General features: G+C 27.4%; 1 protein-coding gene across 1 annotated transcript; it reads right to left on the bottom strand.

Annotated features, from left to right (window-relative positions):
• Positions 1-8,465: 8,465 nt before the first annotated feature.
• On the bottom strand, positions 8,466-15,425 carry LOC111035763 (phytoene desaturase-like). The gene is made up of 3 exons (XM_022317517.1): positions 15,290-15,425; positions 10,524-11,125; positions 8,466-10,457 (listed from the first exon to the last, which is right to left on the bottom strand). The coding sequence occupies exons 2-3, from the start codon at positions 11,111-11,113 to the stop codon at positions 9,455-9,457; spliced, it is 1,593 nt and encodes a 530-aa protein (XP_022173209.1). The 5' UTR covers positions 11,114-11,125; positions 15,290-15,425; the 3' UTR covers positions 8,466-9,454.
• Between the last annotated feature and the right edge of the window lie 499 nt (positions 15,426-15,924).

Below are 15,924 nucleotides of genomic sequence, written 5' to 3'. Positions count from 1 at the left end.
TCTAGGTATTTTGAGGTGTCGATGTTACATGTGGATGTGTTAAATTTGAATTCAATGATATCACATAATTGTATTCAAAAACTATCCTGTGTGAAGAATGCCTGTCAGCCTATAATAATACTAAGAACATTTAATGATATTATTGTGATTAAAGGAATTTATTTTACTACAAGGCGTTAGGCGTTGACATTACACACAGTAGGTTAAATTCATTTTTGCCGAAAAAATTGCATTTAAAAATCCTATTTTGTCCATAGACTATAATTATATACCTACTTTAAAAGTGTCAAGTACACATAAATAGTATTTTCAATAATAAAAAAAAATGACTAAAATGGTTATTCTTCGTTTAAACATCCAACGTAGATCAAATTTGAACCAAAAAAGTCTATAACAAAGAAAATCCGGTTTATATATTTTTTATAGATTTTTAGTTACAGTATGAACTATTTATGAGAATCCTTGTTTTAAATTTTCAATATTTAGCTATAAAAAATTGAACGTTTTATGAATTTCTAACTAAGGCTCACTATGAGTGAACATTTAAAATTAATTATTGATTTTAGATTCTGAGCGAAGCGATGAATGTATTGATTTTACAATGATGTGTGTTTTTTTTTTTATTTTTTTTTTTTTTTTTTTGTGTCTGTCATCACCTTTTAGGGCAGTAAAACTGCTTCGATTTTCTTCAACAGCAACTTTTCTGATAGGAAAGTGAATCTAGTTGGTACTTTGGGGGGTCAAAAGTAAACATTTCCCAGTAGTTTTCAAAAGCGACGTGAAAAACAAAAGAAAAATTAAGGAAAAACGGGAATTTTTACGCAAAATCGATTTTTGTCAAAATTGATTTTGGTTTTTGGTGTAACTCTAAAGCAAATGACCATAGATGCATGAAATTTTCACTGGTTGTTTATATTTGCATTTTCTATACACGATAAAATTTTGAAAATAATTTGACTTTTTTTGAACGGTTTACGGACATTGTCAGTTTTCAATTTTTTTAGTTTTTTTTTCTATAAATATCAATAAAATTTTATTTGTTGGTTAAAAAAGCTTGAAAATTTAATAGAAGGCTCCTAGTATATTGTTTCAAAGGCATATGAAAAAAATTAAAAATCGTTAGTCACAGTTTTTATTTATAAGCATTTAAAGTTCAAATCTTGACAAAATACGGAAAAATCACGAAAATTAGCAAATTATTTTGAGTTTAAAATTCGTAAAAATTTTTCTTTTGAAATCTAAGGTTTGAAAATGTAATACAAGATTCCTCATAAGTTTGTCTACCTTTGTAAAAAAAAAAATGTCTACTAGAAAGTCAAATTAAATTTTTATGAGCGTTTGAAATTCATATTTTTACAACATTTGATATTCACTCGATTTCTCATGTAACGATTTTCTGTTTTTGTTGTAATTAAAAAACGAATGGCTGTAGACACTTGAAAATTTCACTGAATGTTGATATTAGCATTTTCTAAACACGATAAAATTTTGAAAATAATTTGACTCTTTTTGAGATGTTTACGGACATTGTCAATTTTCAATTTTCTTAGTTTTTTTTTCTATAAATACCAATAAAATTTTATTTATTGGGCGAAAAAGCTTGAAAATTTAATACAAGGCTCCTGATATATTTTTACAATAGCAATTGTAAAATATTTAAAATACATAGGCACAATTTTTTTTAATAAGCATTTAAAATTCGAATTTTGACAAAATTTATCAAAATCTCGAAAATTATTAATCACTGTAATTAAAAATTATAAAATGTTCAGTTTTTATAACTAAGGATTGAAAATTTAAAACAAAGATTCTCATAAATAGTTCATACTGTAACCAAAAAATCTACAAAATACGGTTTGTTGTTGATGTATAACGCATTTAACTACCAAATGCCTAGTGGATATTGAATGTTCTGATATGATTAATTTGGAATTTATTATATAAGTCAATTTTTTTTAAAAATATTTATGTTCATATACCTAGACTGACATACCGCCTCCGCTCAGAATCGTTTTTATTATACAGTAAAACCTCTGAATAGCGGACACTCACGGGACCGACCAAATTGTCCGCTATTGAGAGGTGTCCGCTATTGGGAAAAATTGATAAAATAATATGTATGTATTTATGTCTGAAAACTTAAATTTTATTGACTTTTTAAACATTTATTTATCATTACATAATTTATTATAATTAGACGTAATAAAATATGTTATACAAAATTACTTATTGAAAAAAAAAATCTGAAATTTTAGTTTGTTTTTTTCAAAACACCGGGGTTTTAACGCCTTTCCAATCACCAAAGGTGTTTCAAAATCGCCTTCCATATTAACACACAACATAACTGTAATTCGTTCTTTACTTATTTTTCCACCACTGCAGTTCTCACCTTTGAGACACATTGTTTTATTGGGTAAAGCACGAAAAAATAAGCCAGTTTCATCTAAATTAAAAATATTTTTTGGAACAAATCCTTCACATATTTCGACTAATTTATTATTCCAGTCGTCCACAATATCATGGTCAACGGAACTACTTTCTCCACAGATAGCTTTATAAGCAATATTGTGACGTTTGCGAAATTTTTCTAGCCATCCATTAGACGCTTTAAAATTAGTTCTACCCAAAGTTTTAGCAATTTCTATAGCTTTTTGCTGTATGAGAGGACCAGAGATAGGCAAATTTTTAGCACGGACGCGGCAGAACCATTCATAACACACATGGTCTATTTCAAAGCCCTTACCTTCAATAAAATTCTTTTTTGTCTCTCCATTCACGTTTTCATCACACCATTTACGCAATAGATCTACCCGGGACTTGAGTATGGTTCCAATTTGAGTTTTACCAACTTTAAATTGAGTCGCTAATTCACGAACACTGTTTTTTTGCATCATAACATTTTATTATGTCGATTTTATTTTTCAACGTCAAACGCGACCGTACCGGAGCCATGGTAAATACGATACTAACGGACAATGCTATTGATATCAGTACCTAAGTCATAACATCACTATCGCTCGTATAGGTTCTTATTTAATTTTGTAATTTTTCATACCTTATCGTATTCATTAAATTACGATTTAGATAAATGTCTTTATCGGTAAAATATATTGTATATTACATATTGTATTGTACCTATACCTACACAATAAGTTTGTATTTCTTGGACAGCTGTCCGTTATTTAGATATATTTAAACACTTCGGACTACCTAATCTGTCCGCGTCCGTTATTCAGAGGTTTCCGCTATTTAGAGGAGCATTATCTATTATTTTCAACGGGACTATGCCGGGACCGGAAATTTTGTCCGTTATTGAGAGGTGTCCGCTAATTAGAGGTGTCCGTTAAGAGAGGTTTCACTGTATATATATTTTTTTAAACAATATAATATTTTTCGTAGCTTTTTGTTTTATGTAATTTCTTCCATTTTGGCAATACAATCATAGTACTATCGCACTATTGTATTGATCAGCGGTCGGCAACCTTTTTGGACTCTGGGGCCACATAATTTAAAAGTTTTACGAGCGGTGCCAGACAAAGTATAAAATCTTCTAGTCTTTCCGGTGGACGCTCCGGTTACAAACCACTGATATTACTTATTAAAATGAGTGCCTTGATCATGTGAAATGGGTGCCTACATTGTTTTTTTTTTTAAACTTTTAAAACTTTTTTTTAAACTGTATAGGTCTAGATTTAATTATAGATGCATTGAAAACGATAGTGAAGTCAGAATTAGGTGGTTGAGGTCTAAGTTTTAAAATTATGGACTTCGTGAGTTTATAGTTTATCGCGTTTAGTTTAGTGGTTGACGCATGTAGATAGCGAAAACAAGATCAATAGTATAGGTTCTAGGTTGTAGGTTACCAAAAAGTCTGAGGTAATAATTTAATTAGGTAAATGGAAAATATGATGTGATGCACTACGCTACATCTAACATAACCATGCACAATAATTAACGTTCCAATTAGTAATTAGTATTAATATACACAACGTCGAGCAATTTTGAGGTTTGAGTTAAAATATGTTATCAAGATTTTTTTTGTTTATTTTAATTATTTAAATAATTTTAATTACTACTAACTATAACTTTTTTAGTACAAAAAATGTTTTATATAATTAATTACTAATTATTCATATTATGTTGATAACAAATTAAACAGATATATTAAATATGTACATTATTCTTGTATAGATTATTAGTTAATTTTTTTTAAACAACGACCTTAAGACCTGTAGGTAATTATAATTATTCCCTTTTTTTAAAATAAATTATTTATACTATGTTGATAGTAGTATTAGACTTTGCGATATTATGATTATATAGGTACCTATTACGTACATAATATTATTTAAGAAAAATAAAAACGAAAATGAATATGAAATTATTTTTTATTAAATATTTGTTAAATGTACACTTATATGAACTGTAAAGTAATACAAAGTTACTCCAAATAATATAGGTTAGGCCTTAGGCACCATAAACTATCAACTAGAGAGTTTTAAATTTTAATATATAAGAGAGTGGCCAACTTGGTGAACATTTTCTATTGGCTTGCTTGGACACCATTAATCGTCCAAACTTGTATATTTAACAATGTTAAATACACAAGTTGTCAATTGTTTTTACACAAAAATTTAATTAAAAAAAATTGTAATTATTAAAATTAAATTATGTGTTTTTATTTATTATTTACATCGTTTTTTTCTTATTCATATTTTGTGTTACAATAATGTACTATAATGAATATCAATATCTGAAAATTCATTTGAAGAAAGAATTATTTTCCACGTCCTGTAGTCGTTTTTGGTTGTATATTAGCAAAAATGTATTTGTTAAATGTGTATCCAATATATACGTTGGCTAATGGTGATTTTTTTTTCATTTAAACGTAATTTTTAACGAAATTGGGCATTTCAACACTAAGTGATGTCAGAGGCGGAAGTAAGAACTTGACCTAACGCATCATTTGGTGTGTAGATTATTGTTTATGGTGCGGTACCTTTTTGTTGAGAAAAAGGGATATTGACATCAGAAATAATAATATATATTATGATTAACTGTTTTAGTTGTTGGTATGAAGTAAGCCTATTTCTTTTATATATTATAAATTGGCTAGGATGTTATATTATCAACGACTTGTTTATGCTTTTTAGATTTTAAAAAAACGTGGACATTTTTTAACGAAATATGGAGGTTCTATACTCATTTGGCCACCGTCTTGTGATCTAACCTCTCTACTATCAAATATGTACGACCAACAGTTCATATAGCACGATCAAATTGACTTTTAAGGTCAATTAAAGAATTATATTTTAAATTGAAAAATAAGTATACAGTTGTACGACTGCAAGGGGCAAGGGCATATTTGTAAGTTTATTAGCGGTCTATACACAGACTTAATTAAGAAAGCTAAATCTCCCTCAAATTGTTTAACCTAACCTACGCTTATGCTATAGATACAATTGGTGGCCCAAATTTTCTACGAAATTTAAAATATTAAAATATAAAATAACAATTTGTATAAAAAAACTACCACATGAGCACAGTATCTACTCATAGGTATGCCGAATTGCATTAAATGAACTATACCTATAAATTGAACGAATCAATATAGTGAGCGTTGGACTCTTTGACATGATTTAGAGGTCCACGATTGATTCAAACAATTTCATTAAACCATTCAATTAATACATTTTTTATGCAACACGGCAATTATATATTATTTTACTATGATTCCTTAATTGCCACCATGGTATAGGTAGGTACGAATTATAATGCAATAAATTTACGAGTAAAATATAACAATCATACAAAATATGTTATCGTAAGTTTGTATATCGCTAGACTAGCTATGTGTTCGTGATAAAAAATGTAATAACCTTGTTCATAATTCTCTTGATATTTCTATGCAACTTTTATTTGAAATTTATTTTAGTAGGCCCAAAATACGCCGGTTTGTTTTTGTGACCATTGACCTCGAATAACTGAGTTTCCTATGCGTATTAGATATCGATTGAGTCTGTCTACAAGTTGTTATGACTGTTAAATTAATCAGTTTGGTGGCTGGCGCTAATATTTCCGAGCTATCTTTTCGGGCTTATCTTTTCGTTTAATTTGTCTGGCCCATACTGGCCAATGCCGATTGCAGCACGGACATTTAATTCGATTCGGATTTATTTATAGTTGTGATGAAAATTGTATGTGTGTGTGTGTGTGTGTATCAGGGATTTTGAGATTTACGATGGAATTTTTGTTTATTAATAGTTCTCATTGGTTACTCGAGCAGATGAGGTTAAATAATGTATCAATTCTTCATGTTTGTAGTTTTGAATAGATAAATCAAATCTTAAAACAAATATGAGAATTGAATGTGTATCTGTACTCTGTAGTCTGTATATAGGTACTCAAAAACTACTTAACCGATTTTTTGAAGATTTAAAATTGTTCTTGAAGATATCAGAGAGTAGTGAACCACGTTAGATTTATATCAGCAAGTTCTATAGACATAAAATCCGTCACAAGCAAATGGTCCATCTTGGTCGAATGAGTTCGGAAAGCGATGTACACCGACCCAAATTGTTTTGAAAATTTGAGGTACATCAAACCAAGATATACCTAAATAGCCTTTATTTTGTATTTTTTAATTTTTTCACCGAGAAAGTAAGGTTATGTAACTAAAATTAGATGTTGGTTCATCTAAAGTTAATATCCTTAAAAAAAATTACTGAATCGTTTTCAACAAAAGTTTTATCAATAGATTACTTTAGAATTGGATTGTATGTATAGCTCATTTTTTAAACTCCTATAGGCAGCTTACACATATTATGTTTTTTCCGTTGGCAAAAAAACAAAAACTGTTTTCGTTTGTTTAAATGGTTGCAATTAGTTACATATTATAATATTATACTATTATAATTATCAGAAGAAATATGGCATAAACATTTTTTTAAATAAGTTTATTACAAACACAAATCTTTGGCACAGACATCGTAAGACTAGACAGCTGGTATAAACATAATATAACATTACAAAAACAAAAAAAGGATATATACCAAATTATAGTTAATTTTACAAGTGGCATAAAACTTAGTTATATTATGTTATAATATTATGTATTAGTACGATAAAAAAAAAATAAGTAAATGTTTTTGATAAATATTTTTTTAAATTAACAAAATATATGATTGAAAAAAAAACAATACTTTGTTTATTTGGACGTTTGTATACATTTCATAAAAATTATATGTCCCTATATAATAAAACATTTTACACATGTTGCTGTATGCCTAAATATAGTATATATTTTTTGAAAATATTAAATTTACATAAATAAATGTATTAAAGCATTAAATGCTACGTTTTAGAATAGTATAACAATAAAAATGTGTTCTAATGAAAAACACTTCGGTCTTACACTCCAACACTTTCAGATTTAAGCAATAGCGAGTAATTTTAATGGATGTCAATATTTTTAAATATATTTATTATATTTATGAACCCATGGATATTGACGTATTATGTATTTAATTAACTAATATAACTAAAAAAAAAAAAAAATAATCACATTTATGAACCCATACATATTGACGTGTTATGTTCACTAGTATATTATAATTTATAAGTTTAATATAAACATTGTACATAATAAATATTATGATATGATCAAATGTTTTAATATGAGAATAGTTGGAATACAATAATATGCACACAATATATAAAAATAAAACTACAATATAAATGATATGTGTTGTTATGTTATGATCAGAGCTTCGGACTTATGAAGGTTATTGGGTTATTTTTATGGTTCGACATATTAAAAACTAGCAGAGTGCTATGGAAGTGTTACAGCACGTTCAATTATGAAATATGAAAGTTTTTCCTGATGCTTTTTTGTATATCTCTGATTAATTATGATTTGTGATGAGTGATGACACTTGCCACTGACAAGAACCTAGACAATTTCTTTAATTTCTGGTTTTTTTCTTAATTTTTTCCATATTTCCTAAAAAAACAAAAAAATTGCTCGCTTCTCTACTAATCAGCATATATAATATAATAGTTTTTGGGTTATTAGACAATTTTTCAGAAAATCTATAAGAAGTCTAAAAAAGAACTTGAAATGTTTTCAAAAACTCAAAAGAGCTATAAGTTTTTAATTTTTTGTAAAGACGAATTTTATTTTATGTGTCTAAGTATAGAAATTAAACGATTATATAAAAAAAATTGTGTCGATAGATTTTACCATGCTTTTTTTTACTTGTTTTGATATTTTTGAGTGTTTATAATGAAGTATCAAAGAGCTTTTTTCAACTCTTAATTTGATGATTATAAGTGTTGTAAGTCCTGAACTCTGGTTATGATAAAATGTTTTAATGTGAGAATAGTTGGAATACAATAATATATACACACATCATTTATAATATACTTTTTTATACATACGAAATAGGAACAAAGTGTTGTTTTGCGATTCTTTTTTTTTTTTGTTAACTCATAGCTAGACAACCGAATATGGCTATCGACACTCGTAACACTTTTAACCTACAAAAATACACTATACAAACAACGGTACTCTCTTCGACTTCCAATTGAAACGACAGTTGTAGACAAAGCACCGAGCAGGGGTACCGTATCCAGCCAGTTTGGGCCATTCATTTACGGCGGTAATGACTAATGGCTGTTAGCTAGACACTCGATTACACGGCTATTGACTTTGCTGTTTCTTTACATGCAAAATAGTGAGGTAAAATATAATTCAAACGAAATTGTCTTTACTGGTACTCACGGTCAGCGAAGTTAACATCACATTATTATATACTATAATATGTAGGCCCACAATACAAATGGTAATCGTACATATTATTATTGTATTCCAACTATTCTCACATTAAAACATTTAATCATATTATAATAGCGTAGAGTATGTTTGATGTGTATATTGAACTTATATTATTATAGTATACATAATACGTCAATATCTATGGATTCATAAAATATGCACTAGCTTCATTTCTCGATCTCCCTCCGCGTTCCTTCCTTCAAAGCTATTAGCCACGCGAGCTTTTTGCCGTACATGCTCACACTTCTGTTTATGAAACAACCCTATTAAAGATATATTCAACCCTATTCATAGCATGCTATGAACACAACATGCACAGCTTTGCTAACTATTTCATATTTTTTTAATATATACTATTAATATTAAGTTCAGTTAAGAGACTTTCTTTTTCTATTTGAATTTAAAAATATTTTGTACTGCCCATGTTCATATTTAAAACTAAACTGATACTATACTCACCATATATTAAAATTGACTGTCTATCGTAAATAACTATAGAAACAATTATTATTTATTCTAAGCTAAAACATTAAATGCGACTTCGAAGTTTTTATAAGTTTTTATAAATTTTAAAATAAGAAAATTAAAGTCGCTTTAAATGTATACAAACATATTTTATTATTTATAAAATATGGAAGAAACCCAGACAAAAAGAAGTGCTAAGAGGCCGATTAAGAATGTAACGCACTTCGACCACAAGCTTACTTGAACTTTACTCCCCAAGAACCTATCACACAACTGATTCTCTAATAATTTTGCACCACATAAAACTACTGGTACACCAGTACCAGGGTGTGCAGAAGCACCAACAAAGTACAAGTTTTTAAATATGTTACATTTTAAACTAGGTCTGAACCATACAACTTGCAGAAATGTATGAGATAATCCTAGTATAGACCCTTTCCATAAATTGAATTCTTTTTGCCATGATCTCGGATCGTTCACTTTCTCATGATCGATCATACTTCTGAAGTTAGATATCTTCAATCTTTTCTCTAATGTGTCAATTACTTGTTCTCTGGCTCTGTTTACAAGTCGATCGAAATCAATATTAGGTACATTTGATAAATGTCCCACTGGTACTAAAACTATGATTGAGTCTTTTCCTTCTGGTGCTGCTGTCGGATCGATGCGGCTCGGTACGTTAACATAAAACGATGGATCGTCGGGTAACATATGATCCTTGAATATTTGGTCAAAACTTTCTTTATATTTTTCAGCCAAAAAAATATTGTGTACATTCAATTCCGGCACAATTGTATTCATAGACCAATAAAATGATATCGAAGAAGAAGTATGTTCTTTTTTGCCGAGTTTTACAGCATATGATGTTTTTGGCAAAAGTTTGTTGTACGCATACGTCAGATCTGCATTACAAATCACAATATCACTATTAACTACATCACCATTTACCAATTTGATTCCTTTCGCCACTCCTTTGTCATCAACTATTATTTTTTCTACATAAGCATTATAATTGAATTTTGCCCCATATTGAACAGCAATTTTTTCGAGACATTGTAAAACTTTATTGAAGCCTCCTTTTGGATACCATATCCCTTCTGCTATTTCAGTGTATTGCAGTAAACTATAGAGAGCTAAACCATCATATGGTGACATTCTGAAAACATAAACACAATCTTAGTTTTGTTTAAAATTTAATATTAATTAGCATTTTTCTTTTTACCCCAAGTACATAGTCTGGAATGAAAACGCCTTTCTCATGTAGTCGCTCTTGAAGTATTTACAAACTCTGTTGTAAACGGTGTCCAATAGATGCAGTTGAATTACATCTGGTATGTGTCTTGGATTGAAAAAATCATACCAATGTTGGAAATCAGTTTGGAGTGCCTTTTTAACGCTCTTTTGATAGTATACATGAGTTTGCTTTAAATAGGTCAAAAAATTGGTTAATGTTGCTTCACCGCCGCCTTCATATTTTTCCAAAGAACGAGATAATTTTGATATATCTGTAGTGAGTTCGAAAGTTTCTCCATCGTGAAAATGTACATTGTAATTAGTAGGACACTTCAATAACTCTATGTGATTTTTAATGTCCTCCCCCAAATCTTCGAAAGTCTCTTCAAATATTTTGGGCATTAGATATAATGATGGTCCTTGATCAAATCGATGTCCATTTTGATAAATGAGTGAACATCTTCCACCATTATATGAATTTTTTTCATAAATTTCTACTTGAAATCCTTTTTTGCTAAGTCTAGCAGCTGCTGCTGTACCACCAACTCCAGCCCCGATGATGATAATTTTAACCACCATTTTGAGATCTCTCTATACCATAAGAAGCATCAATATTAATACTTAAAAAAAAAATGTATATACACAGTGATTATGATCCATAAATATTATGTATTTTCTTGAAAACGTTTAAATATGTAAATCAAAATTCTAATGAGTATTTTCTAAGTTATTAAAATTTAATATTTATAAACTAATGATTATAAAAATCCTTAAAAATGGGTTTAGAAAAATATAAGCTATAATATGTAATATTTATTATTTGCTGACTGTTTTTAAAAATTTTACTTTTTAGTTATTCAGTTAAAAGGGGGGGGGAGTGGGGGTTCTTATTTGAAAAACAAAAGTATGTATTTCCAGCTAATCGAAAAGATAGTATTTAAATGTATATATAAATTCCGAAAATCAGAATTTGAATATATGCACAATTTAAGCATAAAAGTAAAGCGAATATGCTTACAAAATCGTCATGGATATATGCATATACAGGTTGCTTAGTTAAATTATTGTATAAAACAAATTTATATTTTATAAATAGTTACATACAGAGATAAGATAAGAATTTTCAAGTTGTAGTTTTAGTATATAACAGTATGTGTAGTTACAGACTTGTAATAATTAGGAACGTAGTTTGTGTCGTTAGTATACATTATATTATATATGTCTAAATTGTGGGGAGAGGCATGAGGGGACTAAGTTCCCCAAAAAGTTATAAGTGCAGGTCTTTGCTCCACTAGTCCTTTTAATTATTAATCATTTGCTATTTTTAACTAATTATTATTGTTTCTAACGAATTAACTGTTAATTAATAATTAAGATACTAATATTGAGTAATATGTATAATTTAGTTTTAGTTATAATAATTATTTATTATACGACTATCACTAGTTGTTGTTTGTTGAACACTACAAAATACTGTTTGTAACATCTTTTCTAAACGTTTTTTATTTTTTTTTAATCATAAGTCGAATAGTATTAATGATGTTGATAATTAGAAATATTATTTCTTTTATGGTTTAAGAAATTTTATCGAACTTTTAGAAATATTTTTAATACAAAGTCATCATGAAATCAAAAAAAAAAAAATAAATAGAACTACATCATTGAGTAGATCACTGTAATAAAAGTCAGAATTTGAATTCAATGATAAATTATTTAATGATTGCATTCTGATTTTTGTGTGAAGAAAGAAGAAGAAGACTTTTGTGTTTAATGATATATTTATTTCGTTAAAAAAGTAATGAATAGCATTAATATATTTATTTGTAAAAAATGTCTATGTTGTGCATACATAATATTATAACTTGCATTGCATGAATACAATAAAATAAAAGTAAGAGCTTTTAATATTTGTAATCTTCCGGTAGATTAATTAAATGCTTGTGAAGAGTATTTATTTAATTTCAATACCTACTAAATCTATGTGTTTCAAATGCAGTTTAAAATGTTTTAAATCATATAAATCAAAAAATAATAATTTTAAGAATACTAATGGAATACAGGAATATATGTATTTTGCTCCTAACTGTTTTTTGTATTTAGAAATTAAAATATTCATATTTTCTGTTGTTTCTAGGACAGTATTCGTGAGGAATGTTTGGTATTATATATTATGTCTATATTAATATACAAATTAGTTCAAATATTTTTTAAATAAAGGTTTAAAAGCTTTAATTTAATTTATGCAAATATTTGAGTTTAATAAAAGTGAATCAATTTATTTGTCTTGAATTAAAACAGCTGTATCATTAGCATATTAGTGTAGGCCGGATGGGCTGCGTCCAATTATTTCTCATCAAAACAAATTATAAATTGGCTAAATTAAAATCGATAACATTGTTTTTGCATTCGAATTATAAATAGGTGCTATTAAATAAAAATTGCAATTTATATTTTTATCGTATCATCGACTAATTATATTGTTCATTAAACATTTTAGCTTTAACCAACATTGAATAACACGGTGATAAAACATTTTCGTACTTACACAAACTTATCAGAATAAAAAGGCTATATTAAACTAAAACTACTACAACGATTATCATGGTTAATTAATTTTTAATTGTACTAAACATTTTCATTCCGTATATCTTTCTAATAACATGTACATAGTACATTGTACAAGACCCGTTGGTGTGTCATAATACTCAGTTTTCAGTCAATTAAACTAATTAGTAATTTATGCAAAAAAACGACTCTAGAAAAAAGTTGACATAGGACCTTTCAATCTTGCTACGAAAATACGTATGCTAATTCCTACAAGATGGAAAAATAATTGTTCAATAAAAAATCAGAAAATTCTGATACTGCTGAATTTCAAAACGAAACATATGTGAGTATAATGTTTAATAACGTTTTATACCGTGACAACATTTAAAATGTATAACATGATATTTTTCAAAAACTTGTTATGTATTTGTATAAGTTTGACCATATTTTAAATTTTAATACAATATTATATTTATATTTTTTTTACAATTATTTAATAATTTAACATTTATAGGTATAGAAACATTGTTAAGAATAAATATGAATTTCTCGTTTTTTAAGACAATTATTGCATGATTTTGTACCATGAATATTTTTACATATAAGATAATATCACTCGCCTAAAAAAAATTTAGAAATTTATACGATACGAAAATTAAAATATAGAAAACGTTTTTCACAAGTAGATTCAAACTACACATCCAATATTAAATATATAAACGTGACATTAAAATACAGGCAATCAATAATACGAACAACTTTATATATATTGATATTTGTATTCCTTAAATCATTTTATTGTACTATTATTTTATCGGTTAATGTTTTTGTTTCTTTTTCTTAATAATTTCTGTATAATTGATTTTGTGTGTTGTTTTGATTAGTTTAGTACCTACTCTATAATTACCGATAAGAATAATAATCTAATAGTAATATTAGTAGTAATAGTAGTAGTAATAGTAATAGTTGTAGTAATAGTAGTAGTAATAGTAATAGTAATAGTGTTGAGATGACCATTCATCTATTTAAACTATTCTGTTTGTATTTTGGTACTTTATTTACTATTGTAATTTTTTTTTATAATTAACTCTTGGCGAATAAATAAATAAAAATAAATGAAATATTGTTAAATAATAATATCATTAAATATTAATACAATTTATAAATAAATATAAATAAATTGAAGTGACAAAGCCCTGACGCACGCATCCCCCACAAGAGCTACATAATACATTAAATATATTTGCTTAACAATGGTTTTTGAAATATTTTTACATGATGAATAATGATAAGTCATTTTTCATTTATCTAAGTTATTTATCACTTTCGAGAATATTTTTTTTTGTTTAAATAAAATGGCTTTAAATAAGCATAATATAAGCTTAAATTTGGTTAAAATTAAAAATTATTCAAATTAAAAATAAAAATCTATTTTATCATATATTATATCACTATATGAGTATATTTTAACAAGGTACATAGTTATTCTAAAAATATAGGTAATTTTTTTTGTTGTTGTTAGAGGACACCTGTATGTGTTATCTCCGTATTGACCAATTATAAAGAAAGAATTCAAAGAAATATTACTATCTAGAGTATTTCGAAGGGTTTTATTGATATTTCAATTTCGAAGCAAGTTATGATAATTGACAATATTATTATTTTCAAAAACATTGCGGTTTTAAAATACTCATAATTTGCTTCGCAATTAAAATATAAATTAAAGCCTGCATAATGCCCTTGATAAAAAACTTACATTCAAATTGTTTATAAGTTTAATTCACATACATTTCAAAAATAATAAAGCAAAATGAATTAATGTGAACCTAAAATGTACTATCTTGTACGTTTTAAGACCGACACAACACGTGTCCTTTTGTATTCGGAAAATATAATTCTTGTTCAGGGGATGTTTTTATATAGTTTATTATAAGTATTAAGTAAAAATATGAAATTAATAAATATTTACAATTGTAAAAACATATAGTCCGGTAATATAACCAATTGATGAAATGTCGAGAATATTATGTTTCATGTTTAAATAAAATTGCTTAACATAAGGATAATGTATATATAAATATAAGCTTATATTCGGTTAAAATTAAAAAATGTTCAAACTACAAATTAAAATCTATTTTATCATATTTAAATTTGATGATGATGTCCAAATGTGTTTAGTTCAAAATGTGTTTTTTTTTAAAGTTATACCTTTTTATAGCTTGATGCGCCAGTAGTCTTAGTGAAAATTTGAATTGAATTTTCTGAGTCAATGAGAGTATTGTAGTTCCACTGCCAAAACTTTCAATATTTAGAATCGTCGACCGACTATCACTTTGGTAACAGATGCATTATTTTATAAATACGTGTTTTTCACAATATCAACTATGGCAGTGGTGGGGAAATTGCATATAATTTTATCTTTGATTACCTGACTAAAGTGCACAATAAACAAAAAAATAGCAGGAAAACGTAGTACACTCATCCCAATTTAAATTGTGTAAACCATAAAAATATGTGTAGGTGTCTAAGCTGAAATAATAATAATTACCAAATATGTTTGTGGTGTAAGCCAGCTTACTTCTTCGGATGCATTCATGAGTAATTTTAGGGTAACATAAATTAACTGGCACATAATTTAACATAATTTAACTTAATCCGAATGCGTTTTATTCGTTGTTATCCGAATTCGGATTAAGTCAAAAATATGACCGGGTGATACCTTATTCCGGGCGAACTCAGAACATTAAATAAGGGTCATTTCGCACACAGGAAACTCCCATAATTTTAAATGATTAAAATGATTTACCCGATTACCGATATCATTTCTCGCGGATGCTAAATTT

The sequence above is a fragment of the Myzus persicae genome, unplaced genomic scaffold, assembly GCF_001856785.1.
Source record: "Myzus persicae strain clone G006 unplaced genomic scaffold, MPER_G0061.0, whole genome shotgun sequence".
Taxonomy (NCBI): domain Eukaryota; kingdom Metazoa; phylum Arthropoda; class Insecta; order Hemiptera; family Aphididae; genus Myzus; species Myzus persicae.
Note: the sequence above shows the minus strand (reverse complement) of the source record. Positions and strands in the feature narration are given on the sequence as shown.

Bases quoted from the DNA above. Each gene is read 5' to 3' on its own strand.
- LOC111035763 (XM_022317517.1), bottom strand. From the start codon at position 11,113: ATGGTGGTTAAAATTATCATCATCGGGGCTGGAGTTGGTGGTACAGCA. The intron at 10,458-10,523 runs GTAAAAAGAAAA...TTATGTTTTCAG, and splicing joins TTCCAGACTATGTACTTGGG to AATGTCACCATATGATGGTT.